Raw genomic sequence first — 25,154 nt, 5'->3', positions numbered from 1 at the left:
AAAGCAAACTCTGCACCCAGCTTGGGGCGTGCACTCATGACTCCGAGATCAAGAGTTGAATGTTTGACTGACTGAACCAGCCAGGTGCCACTTTAATAACTTCATTTTTCTTTTAATTTTTTTTTTTTTATAAACGTTTATTTATTATTGAGAGACAGAGAGACACAGAGCGTGAGCAGGGGAGGGGTAGAGAGATGGGGAGACACAGAATCTGAATTAGGCTCCAGGCTCTGAGCTGTCAGCACAGAGCCCAGCGCGGGGCTCGAACTCACAAACTGCGAGATCATGACCTGAGCCGAAGTTGGTTGCTTAACCAACTGAGCCACCCAGGCGCCCCGATAACTTAATTTTTAAATAAGGAGTCGAGGTCTGTCTTACATACCATTTTTAGTTTTGTTTCTTTTCAATGACATTCAGTAGTTTATTGACCTATTTTCTTTCCTTTTTTGAAAATCAAAACATTTGCCTACTTTCAGCTTTGTGATTCACCTCCCTTTTCGCAAGATACTCTTAAAAGTATGAATTTTAGCTTCTCATCCCTTTGCTCAAGTTCCTTGTAGATGCTGGAATATGAATGGAGCAAGACCAGAGGCTTGAACTCGTCGTGCTTTTTGCTGTTACTGTTCTCATGGACTTCGTCTTCTTACTGATGGTGGCTCTGCTGTGGCCGGGGAGTTGGCCTTCCCCTTGACTTAAGACCCGTGACGTGTCTGCCCCCCCGCTGCCCCCCTCCCCGCCTTTGCTGGTCTTGGCACACAGAGATGGCCTCCAGCCCTGTTTGCTGCACACTTGTGTGTATATGTTCATTTCTGTTGGTTTGTCCAGGCCTGCCAGCTCCAGAGGCGAAGAACAGCTCATTTGGGGGTCAATATTGCCAGTAATCTTTTTTCTTTCCTTTCCTTTCCTTTCCTTTCCTTTCCTTTCCTTTCCTTTCCTTTCCTTTCCTTTCCTTTCCTCTTCTCTTCTCTTCTCTTCTCTTCTCTTCTCTTCTCTTCTCTTCCTACTTGAATGAAACTGTGTTGTCTGTAGGTAAAATATAACTTAGTTGAAGATCACCAGGAGGAGCTGAAGAAAGCTAAGGAGAAGATTCAACTAATGAAGCAAGAATTCAAAGAAAGAGAGGAGGAATGGAAGGTGACAAGTGAGGGTCTAAAGAGAAAAGCTGAAGAGGAAGTGACGCTGATGCTCCTTGACCTGAGGGAACAAGCTGAGTCTGAGAAACAGTTGATAATAAACAAGTTTGAGCTTCGAGAAATCAAAATGAGGCAACTTCAGGATCAGCAGGCGGCCCAGATCCTGGAACTGGAGGGGTCCCTGGTGGAGCAGCAGGGCCGTCTACGGCAGCTGGAGCTCGGGCTCGCTGGGGACGAGTTTCCGCAGTGCAGCCAGTGTGGCCGGGAGCCGGGTGGTGGTCTGGCTCCTGTGGACAAGGACTGGGAGCTTGCTACACTCCGCCTGAAGGAGGACTGTGCCCTCCAGCTGATGCTGGCCCAGAACAGGTGGGTGACGTCCCCGTAGCAGCATGCTGAGTGTAGAGCCGTCTGCCAGGTTCCCACCCAACCCCTGACCCCCCAGATGCCCAGCAGAGGGTGAGAGGCAGATCCCCTGGGAAGATGTGCTGTAGGCTCTCAGTAGAGCGGGAAGGTGTGCAGGAAGGTGGGGCCAAGCAGTCTTCACCCTAAAATAACAGCAGGACAGAAGCACATGTCCCATGACTCAGATATGCTGGAACACGGCAGAAACAGTGTCCACGTCCTTCTGGTGGGATCTGTGTTCCTTTGGTGGACACTACTGTGCACGCATTTTCCACATCATTTTTGTTCTTTGCACGTTTTAAAATTTCAAAAGCAAGACTTTACGCTTTTCTAATTTTTTTAATTTTAATTTTTAGTGTTTATTTTTGAGAGAGAGAGAAAGAGAGAGAGAGCATGAGCAGGGGAGGGGCAGAGGGAGAGGGAGACAGAATCCGAAGCAGGCTCCCGACACAGGGCTTTAACTCACGAGACGTGAGATCATGACCTGAACTGAAGTCACATGCTTAACTGACTGAGCCACCCAGGCGCCCCAACTTTACACTTCTTTTATCAAAAAGATACGCAGTTTATCCGTGTTCTTTTTGTGTGTTTTTTAAACTCAAACGTATATTTTAAAAATAAACTTTTTCTTTCTAAAATATACACGTACTTCCCTTAAATTTTAAATAGATTTAGATTGTGATTTGGTTCTTTGCCTCTGTCAGTGCTAACTCTTTGCAAACCAGGGCTGTAGAGACTGGGGTGTGTGGGAGCCGTGGGATCATCAGACTTGATGTTGGTGCTGCCTTTTCTCCTGTGTCAGCTGTTACCCCCATCATGAGTCAGGTGTGAGAGCTTTTGACCTGGGGGCTGAGAACTTGAGTTCAGATCTTGACCCACCCTGTGTAAGCTGGATGGTTTCAGGCGCCACACTCAACCTCGCAAAACCTTCGTGATCTCCCTGTGTGGTGACGCTAAATGGGATGATCTGTGGCAGCGCTTTCAGAGGTATCTGGTGGAGGGCTGGCACAGAGACACAGTCACAGGTCTTAGCCTTGGTGAGAATTGAACAGGGACCTCACCGGTGTGGAATGCATGCCCGGTTGAGCTTTAGGCTCTCTGATTGGAAGGGAGTCTTTCTGCCTGCCTGTGTGTTTGCCGGCCAGCACCACGCGTGGCTCTTCCTGCTTTGCGTCCCTTAATTCACAAGCGAACTTTTTCTGAGGTCTTTGTGGCCCTGTGGGCTCCTGCAAGCGATGCCGCCACCCCTTCCCTGTCGAGATTCTTGTCGCCGTGAGTGAGCAGTCACACCCGCTTTGCTGTGGTGCCTGTCGGAAACGTGTGTGTGCTTTCTTGCTGTGGCTCCTGTGTCCTCCGGTTTGTGAGCGGGCACGCCTGGGCTCTGGCCTTTGAACTCCTCTTCAGCGTGGCCCCTTCACTCTGCAGTTACTTCTGATGGTGGTGGCCTCAGACCGGCCATGGCAGAGGGAGGAGCGGCAAGGGCAGTTAAAATCCAGGGGCGATGTAGGAAACGCGAGTCGGTTTTCAGAGTGATGTCGGCGCTCTTGTGGCTGCACATCCTGCTGCCCATATTCACTTTGCGTGTCCTCTCAGGTTTTTAGAAGAACGGAAAGAAATCACAGAGAGATTCACCGCGGAGCAGGATGCCCTCCTTCGGGAGGCCCAGGAGAAGCATGCCCGCGAGCTCCGACTCCTCCGGGAGAGACACCAGCAGCACGTTCTGTCCTTGACGGCGGAGCTGGAGGCCAGACACCGGGCTCAGGCGGAGGAGCTGCGGGCCTCCATGGAGAGTGAGCACTGGGCTCTCTCAGAAGCCCGCGTGGCTGAACTGCGGACGAAGCACGCTGCCGCGGTCAGTGCTTTGGAGGCCAGTCACTCGTCACATCTGGATTCCCTGGAGTCACGTCACCGGTCTGAGATGCAGGCCGTGAGGGAGGAGCACAGACGGGCTCTGGAGCAGCTGCGGGCACACCTCGCGGAGCAGCTGCAGGAGAAGGACGCGTCTCACCCTGCGGTGCTGACTCGGGAGCCAGAGGACGAGCTGAACCGTGGCCGGGACCTTCCGCCCGTAGAGGACGGCCTGAGGACGCCCGGGAGCACCAGCTGTTCTGAGGATGGGAAAGCCCTAGCTCCCCACGAGCTTTGGGGAGCGCCACAGGTGAGGCGGGTGTCCGGGCAGGTCCTTCCTGTCGTCCAAGTGCATGTCTCCGTGAGCGGGTCTCACGGTCTGCTGCCTGTCCTTGGCAAGTGTGGGGGCTTCCTTATGGTGGGTAAGAACGTGAGCTTTTTTTTTTTTTTTTTTTTTTTAATATTTATTTTTGGGAGAGTGTAAGCAGCAGAGGAGCATAGAGAGCGGGACAGAGGATCTGAAATGGGCTCTGCACTGACAGTCTGACAGCAGTGAGCCGGATGTGGGGCTTGAGCTCGCAAACTGCGAGATCGTGACCTGAGCTGAACTCGGACGCTTAACGAACTGAGCCACGCAGGTGCCCCTAGAATGTGAGATTGTTTCGTTTTTTTGTTTTTAAGATTTATTTTTAAGTAATTTATCCAATGTGGGGCTTGAACTCCCAACCCCGAGTTCAGGAGTTGCATGTTGTACTGACAGAGCCAATCAGGAGCCCCTGTTTTAAGAGTTTTGATCGCAGAGCTCTCGGTAAAGGCTTTGATCTCTGATCCTCGGGAGATGTGCACGTGCACGCGCACATGGAATTCTGTGTGAGGTGTCAGGTTTCAGGGCGCACCTCGAGGTGGTCTCTGACCCTCGTGGCAAGACAGTTCCGAGGGCCTCCTGTTGTGCACACACACACCCTCGGGTTCCCTTTATTGATGCTTCATGAAATTACATCTTTCTGTCCTGTCTCAAGAGCAGTGACTGCTTCTTTTTTTTTTTTTTTCTTCTTAAATATTTATTTATTTTTGAGACAGGGAGAGACAGAGCATGAACGGGGGAGGGTCAGAGAGAGAGGGAGACACAGAATGTGAAACAGGCTCCAGGCTCTGAGCTGTCGGCACAGAGCCCGACGCGGGGCTCGAACTCACGGACCGCGAGATCGTGACCTGACCGAAGTCGGATGCTTAACCGACTGAGCCACCCAGGTGCCCCGAGCAGTGACTGCTTCTTGACAGGTACTTTAAGTTTTAGTGTGGAAGTGAATTTCTGGAAGGGCCAGCAACCCCCTTTCCTCACCTGCAGACCTGTGGCACCTGTGTCTCTAGACTAAGCACTCGTCTCTTTGGCCTGAAACCGTCTCGTCACACAGACTGGGGTGGCTGTAGGTTTCATCTCACAGTGGACGGGCCTGCTCTGTCCCCTGCGCCGTCCAGCGGGGCATGCCAGGCTCCCAGACGTGGATGGGGTCAGCTGCTGCCCCGCGCAGGATGGGATGTGCGCCTTCTTCCGCCCAAGGGTGGTGGCGGCATGATCTCCAGCTGGCGGTAAAATCAAGTAAAAATCACTGTTCTGGTGAGTTAGTGTCTTGTCAAGTATTTAGGAAGTTGGTGTTCTGGACTACAAAGCAGGAAGTCTCCGACTCGCGTAAACACAGGGACCACCTGTTTCACAGGTGCTTTTGTAACAAGGTGTTCCTGTGACGGTTTCATCCTTCATTCACGGTGACTCAGCTCTAAACATTGGTTTACCCTCTGATTCTGTTCAGCTCTACTTAAGATTGGAAGGGAAAAGGTAACCCTGCTTTTAGTAGGCGTGGTGTCTTCGTTTTACGTTCAGATTCGGCCTGTTCTGTGTCTCCCGAGGTGTGGCCTTGGGGGAAGCCCTGGAGTTCCTGCATCCTCGAGCTCAGGCCTCAGCACAGGTGCGGGGTGGCCCCAGCCACGGCTTCTCCTCAGGAGTGGGTAGAGCCACCGTGCCCCTCTGGTGTGAACGTGGGGAGCTGTGTGAGGATGGCGGGCGGTGCCGCAGGCCAGTGCTGCCTTCTCCAGCCGCGGGTCCTCCGATGTTGGCTTTGGTTTCCTTCTGTGCAGACAGGTCCTATGGGGAACAGGGCCCATTCCCAGCCTGTGGCTTTACGTTAGATTTTCTTGGTTTAAACGTTGATTCAGAATAAATGAAGTTTTAAAAGAATATTCCAGAGGGAGAAACGGGTATATTTTACACATGAAACCGTGCTTGTATTTAATTTATTGATTGAAACTGCATTTTATTTTTATTTTTCAGTAGTAAGTTCTTTTTTTAAATTTTCATTTAATTATTTAATTAATTAATTTTTATTTTTTTTTTTTAACTTTTTTTTTTTTTTTTTTTGGGACAGAGAGAGACAGAGCATGAACGGGGGAGGGGCAGAGAGAGAGGGAGACACAGAATCGGAAACAGGCTCCAGGCTCCGAGCCATCAGCCCAGAGCCTGGCGCGGGGCTCGAACTCACGGACCGCGAGATCGTGACCTGGCTGAAGTCGGATGCTTAACCGACTACGCCACCCAGGCGCCTCTAATTAATTAATTTTTAATGTTTATTTATTTTTGAGAGAGACAGAGACAGAATGCGAGTGGGTTGGGACAGAGAGAGAGGGAGACACAGAATCCGAAGCAGGCTCCAGGCTCCAAGCTGTCAGCACCAGAGCCCGACGAGGGGCTCGAACTCACGAGCTGTGAGATCATGACCTGAGCTGAAATCGGATACTCAACCGACTGAGCCACCCAGGCACCCCTAATTTTTTTTTTTTTAAACTTACATCCAAGTTAGTTAGCATCTAGTGCAACAATGATTTCAGGAGTAGATTCCTTAATGCCCCTTACCCATTTCCATCCCCCTTCCCACAAACCCTCCAGCAACTCTCAGTTTGTTCTCCGTATTTAAGAGTGTCTTATGTTTTTGTCCCCCTCCCCGTTTTAATATTATTTTTGTTCCCCTTCCCGTATGTTCTTCTGTTTTGTCTCTTAAAGTCTTCATATGAGTGAAGTCATATGATATTTGTCTTTTCCTGACTAATTTCGTTTAGCATAATACACTCTAGTTCCATCCACGTAGTTACAAATGGCAAGGTTTCGTTCTTTTTGATGGCCGAGTAATACTTCACTATATGTGTGTGTGTATATATATATATATATATATATACATACACACACACACACACGCACAAACACATACATACCACATCTTCTTTATCCATTTATTCGTTGATGGACATTTGGGCTCTTTCCATACTTTGGCTATTATTGGTAGTGCTGTTATAAACATTGGGGTGCATGTGTCCCTTCAAAACAGCATACCTATATCCTGTGGATAAATGCCTAGTAGTGCAATTGCTGGGTCGTAAGGTAGTTCTATTTTTAATTTTTTGAGGAACCTCCATACTGTTTTCCAGAGTGGCTGCACCAGCTTGCATTCCCACCAGCGGTGCAAAAGAGTTCCTCTTCCTCTGCATCCTTGCCAACATCTGTTGTTGCCTGAGTTGTTAGCCATTCTGACAGGTGTGAGGTGGTATCTCCTTGTGGTTTTGATTTGCATTTCCCTGATGATGAGTGATGTGGAGCATTTTTTCATGTGTCGCTTGGCCATCTGGATGTCTTTGGAGAAGTGCCTATTCATGTCTTTTGCCCATTTCCTCACTGGATTATTTGTTTTTTGGGTGTTGAGTTTGGTAAGTTCTTTATAGATTTTGGATACTAACCCTTTATCTGATATGTCGTTTGCAGATCTCTTCTCCCATTCTGCCAATTGCCTTTTAGTTTTGCTGATTGTTTCCTTCACTGTGCAGAAGCTTTTTATTTTGATGAGGTCCCAGTAGTTCATTTTTGCTTTTGTTTCCCTTGCCTCTGGAGACATGTTGAGTAAGAAGTTGCTGCGGCAGAGGTCAAAGAGGTTTTTGCCTGCTTTCTCCTCGAGGATTTTGATGGCTTCCTGTCTTACATTGAGGTCTTTCATCCATTTTGAGTTTATTTTTGTGTCTGGTGTAAGAAAGTCCAGGTTCATTTTTCTGCATGTCACTCTCCAGTTTTCCCAGCACCACTTGCTGAAGACACTGTCTTTATTTCATTGGATATTCTTTCCTGCTTTGTCAAAGATTAGTTGGCCATACGTTTGTGGGTCCGTTTCTGGGTTCTCTGTTCTGTTCCATTGATCTGAGTGTCTGTTCTTGTGCCGTGAAACTGCATTTTAAACTATGACAAATTTGACTGTGAGGAGCACGTAGGATGTTTACTACCTTTAAGATGGGAACCATGTGGTGGGTGGAACAAGGTGCACGGGGTGGGTGGCATTGGGGTTGGGGTTTCTGATGGGGGGGCTGTGTGGTGGGCGACCAGAAGCACGTGGGGGAGGGGTCTGTGTGGTAGGTGGATGGAGGCACGTGGCAGGTGCAGTGCTGGGCGGTCACTGTCTCGGAAGTGGGGGCTGGCTGGAACCCTGCAGAGTCAGAGGCGCCTGCTGGAGGAGGATAGGAGCTTGGCTGTGTGGTGGGCGCCAGGGTTTTGCTCCTGGAGCATTGGCACCAGGCAGCCCCGTGGGAGCTCGGAGACACGCACGCAGCCAAGACGCAGACGCAGCAGGCGGAGCAGCGGTGCCGCGGGGGGGGGTCTGGCCGCTGAGGGGCTCTCCAGCGCTGGGCCTCCCGGGGCTCCTGCCCTCTCCGAGTCTTCTCATCGGAGCGCTCTGGTGGCGGGTGGGTGCTGGACACGCCTGGGGCCTGCACTCAGGGGTCAGCCGGTCCGGGAGAGCGCGTCCGAGTGCCCCCAGTACGGTCCAGCAGCGGTCGCCTGTGTGAGGCCTCCCCTGTAGTCTCTTTTCTGCATATAGGTTCCCGCCCTGTGCCTCCCAGGCTACTCAGTGTGACCTGGGGACACGGCTCCGCACAGGTGCCTGCCACACGTGTCCTCTGACCCCGTGTCCCGTCGTCCTGTCCGTTGTCTGTTTCTGCAGACGTGCCAGGTGTGCCGTCCTCTGAACTCGTCTTCACACTCTCACCTTTCAGCCAGATCACCTCCACAGCAGGCGCTTCCCCGCCTTGCCCAGTGCGGGACGCCCCCCTTTCCTTCAGGACTTCTAGCCCCGTGCCCTGCAAAGCCCACAGAGGGCTGAGCGTGAGGGGTAGTTGTGCCTGTCCTGTCCTCTTGCTTCCCAGGGCCGGGCGCGGTGGGGCCTGCGGGGAACTTGCCGAGTAGGGGTCTGACGGCAGCGGGCCAGCCCCCGCTCGTCCCCCAGACGTCTTCAGGTGCCCTTTTTAAGAGGTACCGGTGGGGGCGCCTGGGTGGCGCAGTCGGTTAAGCGTCCGACTTCAGCCAGGTCACGATCTCGCGGTCCGTGAGTTCGAGCCCCGCGTCAGGCTCTGGGCTGACGGCTCGGAGCCTGGAGCCTGTTTCCGATTCTGTGTCTCCCTCTCTCTCTGCCCCTCCCCCGTTCATGCTCTGTCTCTCTCTGTCCCAAAAATAAATAAAAAACGTTGAAAAAAAAATTAAAAAAAAAAGAGGTACCGGTGGCCCCGCCACACGGTGTTGGTGTGACTTCCGAGGTCAGGGTGAGGAGGAGGGATGTCAGGACCCACCTGGGGTGTGTCTGGGGGACCGTGTGCTTGGAGGGCAGGACCCTGACCTTGTAGGCAGCGGCACAGGCATCTGACAGCTGGACAAAAGAGGCGTTGGAGGTGATTGTACTACCTCAGACGGGAATTGACAAGGCCCTTGGGAAGCGTAGGGATGGGAGGGCACAGAGGGCGGGCTCGGGGCCCCTCTGAGGGCGGTGCTCCGGGGCAGCGAAGGGTTCCTGATGTCTCCCGGGCTGTGCTGGGGTGTGATTGACTGTGGCGCCTATGAGGGTGGTGGGGAGGCTGTGGCGCCTGGGGGACGACGAGGAGGCGTCTGGGTCTGGACTCTCAGGAGGTGGCGGTGGCTGGGGAGGAAGCGACCTCACGACAGGGAGGGGGAGGACTTCACGTGCACGTCCGCCTGTGTCCACACGGAACACACTTGCTGTGGCAGGTGCTCCCGGGAGTCGGTGTACGCTCTGGTTTCGTTTTCAGATTTTTGAAACTTTGTTAGAACATCCACAAGCAGTATGTCAAGTTGTGTAGTTGTTCTTCTGAAGAAGCAGTTGGAATTCTCTTCAGCAGGTGAGACTGCCACGGATAAGACCGTGCAGGCTGGGACCCAGCCAGGGTCCTTGTGGCTTGCCGCGGGGCTCACGTCCCCCAGTTCCCTTTGCGTGGAGGCAGGGTGGCATCTGTGGACGCTGGCTGTACGCCCTGATGCCCTCTGCTCCATGTTCTTAGATTTGAAATACTGTGTCTCCCGTGTCTTCTGGTCTTTCTGGGGGAGAGAGAGTACGAGTCTATGTGCATAGTGCTTCCTAGATAACTGATGTGTTTTGTGAAGTGCTACATCGAGATTTATAGAGATTATAAGATATTGTGAGTACTATTTCTTTGGGGATTTTCTTTGTTCTTAAAAGGTTTATTTATTTGAGAGCGAGAGCATGTGTGTGAGTGGACTGGGGGAGGGCAGTGAGAAAGACAGAGAGAGAATCCCAAGCAGGCTCCACGCTGTCAGCACAGACAAAAAAAAAAAGCTGTGGGGCTTTTTAAAAAAGGAGATGCTAATATTACTCTTTTCTAATCGTGAAATAAGGCCCTGGTGTTCTCCTCTGTCCCCTAATTAATAGTCAGTGCTTTTAGTTGTATGTATACTGATCAGCTGATTTGTGAAATTAGTATTTAAACCATTTCCTCAATGAAAGTTTCCAGAATGAGCATTACAGGAGATTGCAAAAATAAAGGGAAGTGTAAAAATGAGATTTATCCCCATTTGTTTGGTTGAAAAGTCTGGGAATTGGCATTTTTGTTGAGATTTGCTTCATGGACTTTTAAGTTGCCTTGAATCTGGCCACTTGGGGTGGGTTTCCCACATTCGAAAGAATGAGAAGACACAGGAGGAATCCACACACAGAAGCCTGTGCCCTCAGGACGGCTTAAGGACACAGTAAGCCCCCAGCCGGGACCGAGATGCAGCTGCTCACCGGTTAGTTCACAGGAATGGCCTCCTCATACCGTCCTCTTCCTCAGATTTCATTAAAAGAGGATGAAGCCTCTTCAGTGTCCCCGTAACCCTCTCAGTATCTTCTCTATGCCCCATTAAGCCTCTCAGGGTCCCCTCAGTGTCCCCCCAGCCCCCTTGAGTGCAGCGCTGAGGGGTCATCACAGAGGGGTCGAGCGGCCACCAGGAAGGTGCTTCGCCACAGGGAGGGTGAGCAGTTGTCCTGTCAGCTCCTTCGTTGCTCACAGTCATTCTTGGTGACAGAGGGGTGCCGACAGGTTCCATGCGCCCGGCCCCAGGAGGGTCTTGGGAGAAGGACGCTGGAGACAGCCCTCTGCGAGGTGGACACGCCTTCCCGTGTTTTGAGAGGCTAGAGGGCCCCGCTGCTGTTTGTAGACCGGGATCCGGGCAGCGCATCTGGGGTGAGTTAGTGATCCCCAGGTGACTGGTCTTCCCTCTTCCCTCCTGAAGCGCTGCCCTGCGACCTGCTGAGGATGTCTGTTGACAGGATCAGGTACTGACTCACAGCCCTTCCCCCAGAGACTGTCTGATTGCTGATTTGTTCCTCCTGCCCATTTGTTACCTGTTGGTGACACACAGAGCCACACACTTCCTGAAACCGAGTGTCATTTATGTACCTTGGCTTAGCAGTTTTGTGTTTCTGTATTGACTACTGTCCAAATGCTCCTACGGCATTTTTTTTTTTTTTAAATTTATGTCCAAGTTAGTTAACATATAGTGCAATGATTTCAGTAGAATCCAGTGATTCATCCCCTACATATAACGCCCAGTGCTCATCCAACAAGTGTCCTCCTCAATGCCGCTTGTCCATTTAGCCCACCCCCGCCCCCAGCCAATACCCCTCCAGCAACCCTCAGTTTGTTCTTTGTATTTAAGAGTCTCTTACGTTTGGCTCCTTCCCTGTTTTTATATTATTTTTGCTTCCCTTCCCTTATGTTCATCTGTTTTGTATCTTAAATTCCACATATGAGTGAAGTCATATGGTATTTGTCCTTCTCTGACTAATTTCACTTAGCATAATACCCTCTCATTCCATCCACGTTGTTGCAAATGGCAAGATTTCATTCTTTTTGATTGCTGAGTAATCTTCCTCTGTGTGTGTGTGTGTGTGTGTGTGTGTGTGTGTGTACGTACGTACGTACGTACGTACGTACCACATCTTCTTCTTTACCCATTGATCAGTCGATGGACATTTGGGCTTTTTCCATACTTTGGCTATTGTCAATGGTGCTGCTATAAACATTGGGGTGCATGTGCCCCTTCAAAATACCACTCCTATATCCTTTGGATAAATACCTAGTAATACAGTAGCTAGGTCGTAGGGTAGTTCTATCTTTAATTTTTTGAGGAACCTCCGTACTGTTTTCCAGAGTGGCTGCACCAGTTTACATTCCTACCAGCAGTGCTAAAGGGTTCTCCTTTCTCCACATCCTCGCCAACATCTGTTGTTGCCTGAGTTGTTCATTTTAGCCATTCTGACTGGTGTGAGGTGGTATCTCATTGTGGTTTTGATTTGTATTTCCCTGATGATGGGTGATGTGGAGCATTTTTCCATGTGTCTGTTAGCCATCTGGATGTCTGTCTTCTTTGGAAAGTGTCTATTCATGTCTTTTGCCCATTTCTTCACTGGACCATTTGTTTTTTGGGTGTTGAGTTTGATAAGTTCTTTATAGATTTTTGGATACTAATCCTTTATCTGATATGTCATTTGCAAATATCCTCTCCCATTCTGTTGGGTGCCTTTTAGTTTTGCTGATTGAGTTTCCTTAGTTGTGCAGATGCTTTTTATTTTGATGAGGTCCCAGAAGTTCATTTTTTCTTTTATTTCCCTTGCCTCACAGAACATGTTGAGTAAGAAGTTGCTGTGGCCAAAGTCAAAGAGGTTGTTGCCTTTTTTCTCCTCTAGGATTTTGATGGCTTCGTGTCTTACATTTTAGGTCTTTCATGCAATTTGCGTTTATTTTTGTGTATGATGTAAGAAAGTGGTCCAGGTTCATTCATCTGCATGTCGCTGTCCAGTTTTTCCAACATCATTTGCTTGAAGAGACTGTCTTTATTCCATTGGATACTCTTTCCTACTTTGTCAAAGATTACCTGGCCATATGTTTGTGGGTCCATTTCTGTTTTCTCTCTTATGTTCCATTGATCAGTGTCTGTTTCTGTGCCAGTACCATATTGTCTTAATGATTACAGCTTCGTAATACATCTGGAAGTCTGGAATTGTGATGCCTCCAGCTTTGTTTTTCTTTTTCAGGATTGCTTTGGCCATTCGAGGACTTTTCTGTTTCCATACAAATTTTAGGATTGTTTGTTCTAGCTCTGTGAAGAATGCTGGTGTTATTTTGATAGGGATTGCATCATTGCATTGAACATGTAGATTGCTTTGGGTAGTACTGACAATTTAACAATATTTGTTCTTCCAATCCATGAGCATGGAATGCTTTTCCGTTTTTTGGTGTCTTCTTCAATTTCTTTCGTGAGCTTTCTATAGTTTTCAGTGTATAGATTTTTCACCTCTTTGGCTAGGCTTATTCCTGGGTATTTTACGGGTTTTGGTAGAATCGTAAATGGGATTGATTCCTTGATTTCTCTTTCTGCTGCTTCATTATTGGTGTATAGAAATGCAACCAATTATCGTGCATTGATTTTATATCCTGCGACTTGCCTGAACTCATGGATCAGTTCTAGCATTTTTTTTGGTAGAATCTTTTGGGTTTTCTAGATAGAATATCATGTCATCTGTGAAGACTGAAATCTTGACTTCCTCCTTGCCAATTTGGATGCCTTTTATTTCTTTGTGTTGTCTGATTGCTGAGGCTAGGACTGCCAGCACTATGTTGAATAAGCTCCTGCAGCATTTTGGAAGTGTTTTTCTAGTTGTGGTACAAGAAAGTCATTGTTCAAGTAAGTTCTCTCTTTACTTTGCTGCTAAGAAGGTGAACATTAGATAATTTTTTTAAGTGACCTTTTTTGTCTAGCTGGTTTCACAGAAAGCACTTAGATTTCTGGGAGGTGGGAAGCTGTTTGCAGCCTTATTTTAACTTTTATTGGAGAAAATTTCAACATATACAGAAGTAGAATAGTTCATTGAACCCCTGTATCTGGCTGCCCAGTGGGGTACGTGCCAGTCTTAGTGTGGCAGTGCTCCCTACCCCCAATTCTTTTGAAGCAAATCCCAGGTATCGTGTGTTTTCATCTGTAAATACTTCATCATCTGTTTCTGCCATGTAACGTTTTTCTCCTCCCAAAAGAACTTAACCATAATCCATTCTAACTTAGAAAATTAAAAATGATTCATTAATATCACCATATATCCAGCCCAGGTTCTAGTCTCTTCCTGTGGTTGTTCAAATCAGGATCCACACGGGGCTTCGTTTGCATGGGATCTGTTTTTATTGCTTCCTGTGATGTTAGACTCCCCCCTATTCCTGTAAGCATGTCAGCATCTCTACACACATGATCAGATTCAGGTTCATGTCTTGGTGTGGGGGAGACTTGTGGCTGGTTGCATGTTCCTCCTGTGGCCTTCCCTCAGGATTCACCCCACAAGCAGATGCACATAAAGCCTTGCTGGACATTTCCTGGGATGCCAGGGTCATTGTGCCCAAATTAGCAGGGACACGCTGTTCTTCCTTTGAACAGGCGTTAGTTAATCTGGGCCACAAATATCTTTGCACCTGTTTGAAAAGCAGGCTCACTTACCAGAAGAGTTATTTCACATGGGCTTGTGAGCTAATTGACTTACTTTCCAGGTTACTTCACTTTGGAGTTGGCTTGTGAGAAAAGTTCTCTGGAAACGTAAGCTTGTTTCCCTTTTCTTAGAGATGTACATCCCATAAAGAAATCTCCCTTGTGTTCATATCACTAAGCAGAGTTCTGGAATGCAGAAGTAAACTGTAGTATGGCCAGTATCAATTGCTCAAGCCAATTTCTTTCTTTCTTTCTTTCTTTCTTTCTTTCTTTCTTTCCATTAAAAAATATTCATATAATAATTTTTGAAAATAGTACGAGGTCAGGTTAGGTATAGTTTGAATGTCTTTAACTCATTATCAGTTGAATTTATTTTTATTACTGTATTGGTATTCTTTGTGCAGTATTACTTTTTTCCTTCTCCAGGTATACCTATTTTCTTCTCTTAATGATTAAATATAGATATATGTATGTATATATATGATATTTTCCCTAGAATTCTCTAGGTTTTTAGAAAAATTTGAGAATAAACTTTTAAAAACATCATTTTCTTATATTGACCTTACTATTTAGAATATGGAAAATTAAATGGAGCTTTACTCAAGGCTGGAAATAGAAGTAATTACCTGTAAGGAGGTCTTACGGATGGGGGGTAGGGGTTGTGTGAATTAAGGGAGACCTGACATTGAGCCTCTCCAGTCAGGTCAAGGAAGTGGCCTGAGGATCATACTGCTAGACATGCACAGCCATCCCAGAGGTACTGGGCCTTTCGAGGCCCAATGGCAGCCTGCTGTCCTGCAGCCTTTCCTGAGAGCACACCCTCGAAACTGCCTTACCTGACTCCTGAGTGTCTCTTTCCTGGTGGCCCTCCTGCTGCATGATGCTCTCATGTTTTGCCTTCGCCTCTGTTAGGGTGCATTTTGCAAGTTCCCACTCCAGGCCTGGGTGTGCACTGGGCAGGACAGGCATGAAGTGGCCCTACTGCCCCTTGCAGGTGGAAGGTTAAGAGCTGTTTCCTCCCGCCCGCAGTGCACGCTGCAGGTGCTGAGAGGGAAGCACCCTAATGCTGTGCCAGGGCCCTAGGGCCCAAAGAACTGATCTGTCATTCCCTTTCCAGCTTGATTGTTAATCAGGGTTTATCACGTGTTTGGGGGATTTTCTTTTTCTTGAGTGTTGATGTTTTGTTTTTCCCAGTGTCCTTCACAATGGGTACAAGTATTTCCTTAGGTCTGTTTTTTGGGGAAAAGGGAGTATGGCTTCTGTCCCTTGGCCTTGGCCCTGCTGGTCTGTGGTGCCTGTTGGCATTCAGGGTTTTTCCCTGTATTCACCAACACTTTGTGGTTGACGCTCGGGGAATTAGCATTGCTGGTGAAACCCAGTTACTCTCAGGGCTGCAGCTAGCTTCCTTTCTGCTGGGAGTGGTCTGGGTCAACCCCGACCTTCCCTAGAAGGAGAAGTGTGGTAGACACGTAATTAAAGTACTTTGGAAACTTTGCAAAGTGTGATAACTTGGAAATTACCTTTAATCCTTCCTTTTTAAAGGTTTTGGAGTTAAATTTATTTCAGGAGAGAAAGTTTATAAAAATGATATGTTAATTCAGAAATGGTCTCTATAACTTGAAAGTATAATTTTAGTGTTGTACCACGTATGCCCCGTTTTCGTCACTATCGTAATTAAGGTGAGAATCCAGTCCTACAGCGTGGTTTGAAGTTTTCTATAAGCTGTAGCGTGACTCCCATGTGTCATCACATTGAACATACGCGGAATGGTAGTGATCTCCAGTATTGACAAGTATCTGTGCACGAAGAGCTCAGTGCTCTTTTCCTCCTCGTTCAAGCAGAGCACCCTGATTCCTGCGGAGGTTGAGGCCCAGGGCCCAGCTCTTCGGGCCGAGCTGCACGAAGAGGAGGAGAAGCGGCAGTTGTCAAAGAGCCAGTCCCAAGTGGTACTGGAGCAGCAGATCCCACAGCCGAAGGTATGGGGCTGAGGATGATTTGTGTTATTGCTGTTCTTCCCCATCTACAGAGTAAATAAAATGTTATTCTAAATTAATGGTGATATGCGAAGTTAAAACATAAAATGTTTTCATTGTCTTAGAAACAGATTTTTGTAGGCAATTTTTTTCACTCATTTTTCTATTTATTATTATTTTTTAAATATGTTGGCTAACATACGGTGTATATAGTGTGCTCTTGGTATTGGGGGTAGATTCTTGTCATTCACCGCTTACATACGACCCAGTGCTCATCGAGCCAGTGCCCTCCTCAGTGTCCATCACCCATTTTCCCCTCTCCCTGTCCCCCCATCAACCCTCAGTTTGTTCTCTGTACTCAAGAGTCTCTTATGGTTTGCCTCCCTCTCTGTTTGAAGCTATTTTTCCCCTTCCCTTCCCCCATGTTCTTCTGTTAAGTTTCTCAACTCCCACATATGAGTGAAAACATGGTATTTGTCTTTCTTTGCCTGACTTATTTCATTTAGCATAATACCGTCCAGTTCCATCCACATTGTTACAAATGGCAGGATTTCATTCTTCTTCATTGCCAAGTAGTATTCCATTGTATATATAATCTTCTTTATCCATTCGTCAGTTGATGGACATTTGGGCTCTTTCCATAGTTTGGATATTGTTGATAGTGCTGCTATAAACATTGGGGTGCATGTGCCCCTTCAAATCAGCACTCCTGTATCCTTTGGATATATTCCTGCTAGTGCTATTGCTGGGTCATAGGGTAGTTGTATTTTTAATTTTTTGAGGAACCTCCACACTGTTTTCCAGAGTGGCTGCACCAGTTTGCATTCCCACCAGCCGTGCAAGAGGGTTCCCGTTCTTCCATCCTTTTTCTATTTAATTTGGGTGGTTAGCATACCTTTCCCGCTAAGAATTGCCATCAAATATTTTAAATTTGAGAACGTTTAAGTCTTACTGCCTTGCCTCGGTGACTCAGCAGCAGCCACATCAAGGCTTTTCTTGCTTTAAGGAGACTGTTCTCATGGAAGAATGTGCAGGATGCCTCAACACTCAACACCTTCTCTTACGATGACTTATTTTTTATTTTTTATATGTATGTATATTTTTTTTATTTTAGAGGGAGAGAGAGAGAGAGAGAGGGAGCATGAGTGGGGGAGAGAAACAGAGGGAGAGAGAACCTGAAGCAGGGCTCTGATGCAGGGCTCAGTCCCACGAGTGTAAGATTATGACCTGAGCCAAATTCAAAACTCAAACGCTCAACCAGCTGAGCCACCCAGGAGCCCCAATATGATTTGTTTTTAATGTTTATTTTTAAAAGAGAGAGGGTGACCGAGCACACGCGGGGGAGGGGCAGAGAAAGGGGGAGACACAGAATCTGAAGCAGGCTCCAGGCTCTGAGCTTGTCAGCACAGAGCTGACTGAGCCACCTAGGCACCCCAAGATGATTTTTAATGTAGCTTTACTTTGTTGTTTCTTTTAACAACACCTTTATTTTATATACCATAAAAATTACTCTTTTAAGTATATATGTTTTAGTGATTTTTAGTGTATTCACCAAGTTGTGCAACTATTGTTGCTATCTACTTCCTGAACATTTGCATCACCTCAAAAAGAACCCCCCCCCCCCCCGCTCCCCCCAGCCTTAGCTGCCTCTCCCCTCCTCCAGCCCCTGGTAACCACTGAACTTCCTGTTTCTGGACATTTTATAGAAATGGAATCATACAGTCTGTGCCCTTTTGTGTTTGGTTGCTTTCACCTAGCACAGTGTTCTCTAGGTTTAGAGATGTAGCAGGTATTATTACTTGCTGTTTGCTCCTTGTTTATCTTGTATCTCTCTTGTTTTTCTGATTTTCTGTTACTGCCTTCTTTTCATTTTAATTTCCTTGATGTTTATTTTCTATATATTTTGGGTTATTTTCTTAGGTGCCTGCCCTGGGGATTACAGTAATAAACACCTTATAACAACATAGTTCAGATTAATACCATCTTGATTTTGATAGTTTACGAATCTCTTCTCCTGTGTAGCTTCATCCCCTTCTCTGTCCTATGTGCTAATATTGTCATGCAAAGTACACTTGCATACAATTTATGCTCACTGATTTATTCAGTTTCTTATAAATCAGATGGGAGAAAAAAAGAATTATAAAATCTATGTTTATTTTGTCTTTCAGTTTACTTGTGAACCTTTACCAGTGTTCTTTATTTCTTCGTGTGGATTCGAATGAACGTCTGGTGTCCCTTCACTCTAGCCTGAAGGACACCCTTTTGTATTTCCTCAGGGCAGGCCTGTTAGGATGACTTCTCTTAGTTTGTATTTATCCGTGAATGTTTTAATTTCTCCCTCCTTTTGGAAAGATCATTTCCTGGGTATGGAATTCTTGGTTAAGTCTTTCTTTTGTCACTTTGACTATATTATCTTATTGCCTTTTGGCCTCTGGAGGATGGTTTCTCTCCTGCTGCTTTCAAGGATCTTTTTCTTAGTCTTTCACAGTTTAATTGGGATGGGCCTTGGTGTGGATCTCTTTGAGTTTATCCTACCTGGGGTAATTGTGCTTTTTGTGTTTGTAGATTAATGTTTTTTCATCAGAGTTTTGAAGTTTTGGGCCTTATATCTTCAAGTAGTCTTTCTACTCTGTTCCCTTTCTCCTTTCCTCTGCAATTCCCATTACATATATGTTGGTCTTTGAGGGTGTCCCAGCATGTCTGTGAACCTCTACTTATTTTTCTTAAAAAAAAAAAAATTTTTTTTTAATATTTATTTTTGAGAGAGAGAGAGAGCAAGTGGGGAATGGGCAGAGAGAGAGGGAGACACAGAATCTGAAGCAGGTTCCAGGCTCTGAGCTGTCAGCACAGAGCCCGATGCGGGGCTCAAACTCACAAACTGTGAGATCATGACCTGAACCGAAGTCAGATACTCAACCAACTGAGCCACCCAGGTGCCCCTCTACTTATTTTTCTTCTTCTTCTTCTTCTTCTTCTTCTTCTTCTTTTTTTTTTTTCTTTTTGGTTCCCAGACTAAATAATTTGAACTGTCTTCATATTTGCTGATTCTTCTGCCCATTCAAATCTACTGTTGAGCCCCTCTAGTGAATTTGAAGGGCTCTCGTTGGGGCATGCTTTGAGTGCTGTGGCGGGCAGTTTACTCTGCCTTAGCTTTCGTTTTGTGTTTGTGCAAGGTCAACAAAGAGTGAGCTCTTAGAGCTTTCTTGGGTTTCTCTGGACAGGTACACAGCCCTGTACTTGTTCCTGCCTTCTAAATTCCTAGGAATATGTTGGACTTTTTCAAAGCTCCCTCTTGACATCTCATTCTCTTCAGACATCTCATTTCCTCTTAAAAGTGTTTCCTTTCAAGTTGTTTTGTCTACCTCTTACTGGCTCAGACTGTTACCAGTTTATAGGTTTCAGGTTATTGTGATGTTAAACAGTTGCTGCTACTTGATTTTGACAAATGGCTTGGGGATAGCATTGTTGACAGACAGCTCTGTGAGATCATCTCTGAGAATAGAGCCTTTCATTTTCATTTTTACTTATTTATTTATTTTTTTAATGTTTATTTAGTTTTGAGAAAGAGAGAGAGAGCCCATACGCGCATGCAAGCTGGGAAGGGGCAGAGAGAGGAGTTCAGACGATCTGAAGAAGCAGGTTCTGTGCTGACAGCAGCGACCCTGATGCCAGGCTCAAACTCACAAACCATGAGATCACGACCTGAGCTGAATGAAGTCAAACACTCAACTGACTGAGCCACCCTGGTGCTCCAAGAATGGAGCTTTTTAGTAAGCTGCAAGACAGGTTAATTAGTGACAGTTGGCGAGGTGGTGCTTTTGGAGATCCAAACACATGTTTGTTCCCCCCAACTCTTAGGACTGTTGGGCTGTTTTCAGGGCTATGCCTGAGATAGGAATGTTGGGGTTAGGGCAGGTTTAAATACCTCTCAGTGCTTGTTGTTTTGATGGAATCTCAGACTTTGTTTTCAGTGAACACTCTTTGGATTGTTACAAGTCTTTCTTAATTTCCAGAACTCTGAAAAGTCGATTTTGACAGGTTTTGCCCGTGTTCCCTGTGCTTTTATGGAGGAACACATTTTTTGGAGGTCCTTATTCTATTATTCTGGAAGTGCTACCTCTGTAGTTTTTTTTTTTTTTAAAGCTTATTTAATTAATATACTTTATTTTTTTTTTAATGTTTTTATTTATTTTTGAAGGACAGAGAGACAGAGGATGGAGGAGGAGCGGAGAGAGAGGGAGACACAGAATTCAAAGCAGGCTCCAGGCTCTAAGCTGTCAGCACAGAGCCCAATGCTGGGCCGGAACTCACAAACTGCGAGATCATGACCTGAGCTGAAGTCGGACGCTTAACCGACTGAGTCACCCAGGCGCCCCTTTAATTAATATACTTTAATTCATTAGGTGAACTTTATTAAAAACCATTTTTATTTTTAGGAAGAAATAGGGTTTATCTTTGAAAACCAAAGGAACTTAGGTTTCTAAATATCTTGGAGTTTGATGGTCATGATACCCTGGTGATGGGTAATTTCTTAATGTGGCCATTTGGGAAAGGTAGCAAGCTGTCTTTTTCATGTTCTGTATGAGAAGCACATTTGAGTGCATGTTCGCTGTGAGTGGTGGCTTTGTTCCTTCTGATCACTGCTCTTGGCATAATATGGACTCAATAAACATTTGTTGAATGAACTATATTTTAGCAAACATAGAAGTGGAACTGGCATAATTTTAGAGTTTAATGGCATTTTTGTTGTTAATAATGTGCTTTTTGTACAGGGTGAATTTGAAAGTGAAAAGGAAGTTGCTTTACATGAACAAGAGAAGATACATAGACTGGAGTGCGAGCAAGTGCAGTCTCTGTACCAAAAAGAGAAAGAGACTTTGTTTCTGCAGCTTCAGGAGAAGAATAACCAAATTCTGCAGGTATGTAAAATGTGTCTTTTCTTTGTTATTGTGTGTGTGGGGGGGAGGGGTGGGGGGGTAAAATATAACATAACGTGTATATATATATATGTTATATATATATAATTTATATATATAAATTATATATAATATATATGTTAACATATATGTTATATAACATATATATATGTTATATAACATAACATAACATAACATAACATAAAGTTTCCCATTTTAATCATTTTTAAGTGTCCAATTCAGTGGCATTAACGATGTTCACCGTGTTGTGCAACTATCACCACTATCCATTTCTAGAACTGTTCATCAACCCAAGAAGAAACTCTATGCCCAATAAACACTACCTCCCCATTTCTCCTCCCTCCATTCCCTGGCACCCACCCTTCTACTTTCTGCCTGTATGAATTTGACCACTTTTGGGACCTCATATAAGTGAGATCATACAATATTTACCCTCTTGTGTCTGGTTTATTTCACTTAGCATAATGTCTGTGGAGTCCATCCAAGTTGCAGCATGTGTCAAAGTTTCATGGTTTTCTATGGCTAATAATGTTCCATTATATATAGATACCACATTTTGTGTATCTCGTCACAGATTTATCTGTTGATGGACTTTTTTTTTTAATGTCTATTTTTGAGAGACCGAGCGTGAGTCGGGGAGGGGCAGAGAGCAAGGGAGACACAGAGTCGAAGCAGGCTCTAGGCTCTGAGCTGTCAGCGCAGAGCCTGACTTGGGGCTTGAACCCACTAACTGTGAGATCACAACCTGAGCCGAAGTCGGCTGCTTAACTGACTGAGCCATCCAGGCGCCCTTATCTGTGGATGGACTTCTTGATGGTTGTTTCTGCCTTTTGGCTATTATGAATACTTTCACAGTGAACATTGGTGTACAAGTATCTTTTAGTCCCTGCTTTCCGTTTTGGGGTTTATGTGTCTAGTAACAGGATTGCCGGGTCATGCATAAATCTGTGTCTAAGTTCTTGAGGAATTGCTAGACTGCTTTCCACAGCAGCTGTGCCACCTTACATTTCTGTCAGCAGCGTACAGGATTCTAATTTCTCCACATCCTCGCCAATACTTATTTCCCATCTCTTTTTTCTTCTTATAATTGCCATCATAATGAATATGAGGTGGTATTTCACTGAGGTTTTGGTTTGCATTTCCCTGATTATTAGTGATGTTGAGCACCTTTTTACGAGCTTATTGGCCATTTGTATGTCTTTGAAGAAATGTCCATTCAAGGTCTTTGACATTTTGAATTGGATTTATTTTGTTGTTGTTGAGTTCGTTATTTTTTTTTTTTATATAAGAATAAATGTGTATACAGGGCACCTGGGTGGCTCAGTCGGTTAAGCATCTGACTTCGGCTCAGGTCGTGATCTCATAGTTTGTGGGTTCTAGCCCCACGTCAGGCTCTGTGCTGACAGCTCGGAGCCTGGAGCCTGTTTCGGATTCTGTGTCTCCCTCTCACTCTGCCCCTCCACAGCTCATGCTCTGTCTCTGTCTCAAAAATAAATAAACATTAAAAAAATTTTTTTTCAAAGCATAAATGTGTATTTATACTATTTTTTTAATGTTTATTTTAGAGAGAGAGGGAGAGAGAGAGAGAGAGAGACAGAGCACGAGCAGGGGAGGGGCAGAGAGAGGGAGATACAGAGTCCAAAGCAGGCTCTGTCAGCACAGAGCCCTATGCGGGGCTCAATTTCACCAACTGTGAGATCATGACCCGAGCCAAAGTCAGACGCTTAACTGACTGAGCCACCCAGGCGCCCCTCGTGCATTTTAAATGAAAACTTGGGATGGTGTATATAATGTGACCCCTCTATGACCAGACTGCTTGACTCTCTAAGCCTCCTGGCCTCCTTGTGAGAATAACCTCTGGTGAATTTGCCCCTTCCCTCTTGTGTCTGGGGCAGCCTAGGATGTTCATGTATTCTGTTTTTGTAGGCAATGAATATTGGGGGGGAGGGGCAGTCATATTAGTAATTTTCAACTTTAATCGCCATCATATTTTGCCATATTTTTGTTAACAGGGATGATGAATGTTTCTTACAGAAATTTATTCTTAACTAAATTGTTTTATTATTTTTTTAATTACTTAAAAAAAAAATTTAAGTAGGCTCCGCACCCAGTGTAGGGCTCGAACTCATGACCCTGACATCAAGAGTTGCATGCTCTACCAACTGAGCAAGCCAAGTGCCCCTAAATTGTTGTAAATAAAGCTTTAACAATTTTTCCTGAACAGCTGGAAGACCAAATTTTATCCTTAAGACATGAGGTAGAAGAGTGCCATTCGGAACTGGAGAAGCTACAGCAAAGGCATGAAAGGGAAAACCAGGAAGGCACGAATCTCATCTCGATGCTGAAGTCTGACATTGACCTGTCTGACCGTGAAAGGTCAGTCACTTGCTCCTCTCTGTTGCTGCTTCCCCAGTGCCTTCTCCACTAGTGGGATGGGACCCTGTGCCACATTATTCTTCTCCAGAAAAGTACTGAGTAACATAACAGACACCTGTATACCCACCATCTCACTTTGCCAAATCTTCACATTTTTGCCAGATTATAAAATTTGATGTTATAATGAGGCATTAACCTTAGAATTTAATTGCCAAATATCTTACCAGCAAAAATAGGTTTATTCCGGAATAACAGAGAATTGGAGCCAGTAAGCCAGTGCGACCTAGCTAGGGCAACACCACAGGCAAGTCTGGAGAATGGAGCAGAGGAGGCTCTTATAGAGGAAAGGGGATTGGGGCTTTCCTCAACAGAAAGTCCATTGGAGTAAACTGGGAGCCGGGAAGTTTAGTGGCTTCTCATTGGCGGGGCTGTGACTGTCTCTCCCATTGACTGAGCTGTGACGGTCTCCCATTGGCTGAGCTGTGGCAATCTCTCATTGGCAGAACTGGGACTTTCTCATTGGCTGGGCTGTTGCCTGGACAGGAAGAAACCTTCCTTCCTCCAGCTGGGATAGTGAAGTAGTATCCTGGCAAGATGTCCCTCTTCCTGATAGGTCTGCAGTTGATAGGGCACCAGAGTTCCCCCTGCTGGCCCCCTGACTCCACTCTAAACGAGTTTTTCTATTAATTTTCACACTTAACCCCTTTTGATCAAGATCTTTCCTTGAATGCATTGCTGATCAAGAGTCAGGTTTTTCACGTTTAGTGGTTTTGTCCCTCAGTGCCGGGAAGGACCTTTCTTGGTTGTCCTGTCCTATGTCAGGAAAGGCTGGCTACGGGGCTGGAGGTGACTAGAGTGCTGAAATTCGTCATAGTTTTCTTCTTTTTCCCCCAATGTCCTGGCTCTTTGCAATAGCAGAAAGTAGATGGTTTTTGGTTTCGTTTAGGGGCCATCACTTGCAAGATTTGAAAGTTGAGGATTTCAGCAGTCTTTTAGGTGATTCATGTAGGATATGAGTAGCTGGTTTGCCATAGTAACTAAATCTGGGCAGTTTCCCATTCCATCCTGGTCTTTTTAACTAAAAGAGATAGATGCCAGTTCACCCTGCTAGAAAAAAACATATAGAGTTAAATACTACCCAGGTGGATTCAACATAAAGAAAAACCAGCAGAATAGTCTCAAATGACAATTTGGAGTCCATTGTAGTAGTGATGAACAGGTTCGTCAGGCTTTTGTGTGCAAGCCTCAATTTTGTTCCAATCAGTAGGCTTAGAAAAAGCTATTGTAATTGCTCAGTGATTTCCAGTGAATTTTCTAGCATTCTGACAGAAGTTTAAGGGCTTGATTCTCTACATCCCCTTCAGGATCCCCTTCAGGATCCCCTTCTAGATTTCCTTTCCTTTGGGCTAGTTTCATCCAGCATTTGGCCTGGCCCTCACCAATAGGCATGTGGACAAATTGATGTAAATGTGAGAAACCATGTTGGTAAGTTTGAATAACTATGCAAATAACTATGCTAAATAAACCTGGGGGGCATCCTTGGTTCCTTTAGGGAACTCCTTAACCATGGCTCACAGTTTGGCCTTAGACCAGAGAACGTAAGAAGCCTGAGGTTTATTTAGATTCTCAGAAGACTTAA

At 45.8% G+C, this 25,154-nt stretch overlaps 1 protein-coding gene across 6 annotated transcripts in view; it reads left to right on the top strand.

The window, feature by feature from the left end:
- Positions 1-25,154, top strand: part of PCNT (pericentrin) — a 133,430-nt gene that overhangs the window by 47,317 nt on the left and 60,959 nt on the right. For 5 of the 6 annotated variants that reach the window (XM_049627666.1, XM_049627667.1, XM_049627663.1 and 2 more), the window contains 5 exons: positions 1,030-1,499; positions 3,129-3,693; positions 16,068-16,205; positions 20,975-21,121; positions 23,364-23,515. In XM_049627666.1, coding sequence (XP_049483623.1) covers positions 1,030-1,499; positions 3,129-3,693; positions 16,068-16,205; positions 20,975-21,121; positions 23,364-23,515 — 1,472 coding nt within the window. The remainder of the gene's footprint in view (positions 1-1,029; positions 1,500-3,128; positions 3,694-16,067; positions 16,206-20,974; positions 21,122-23,363; positions 23,516-25,154) is intronic. The other variant, XM_049627664.1, reaches the window with a different exon arrangement.

Source organism: Panthera uncia, chromosome C2 (genome assembly GCF_023721935.1).
Source record: "Panthera uncia isolate 11264 chromosome C2, Puncia_PCG_1.0, whole genome shotgun sequence".
In the NCBI taxonomy this organism is placed as follows: Eukaryota; Metazoa; Chordata; class Mammalia; order Carnivora; family Felidae; genus Panthera; species Panthera uncia.
This window is presented reverse-complemented; position numbering and strand designations above follow the sequence as displayed.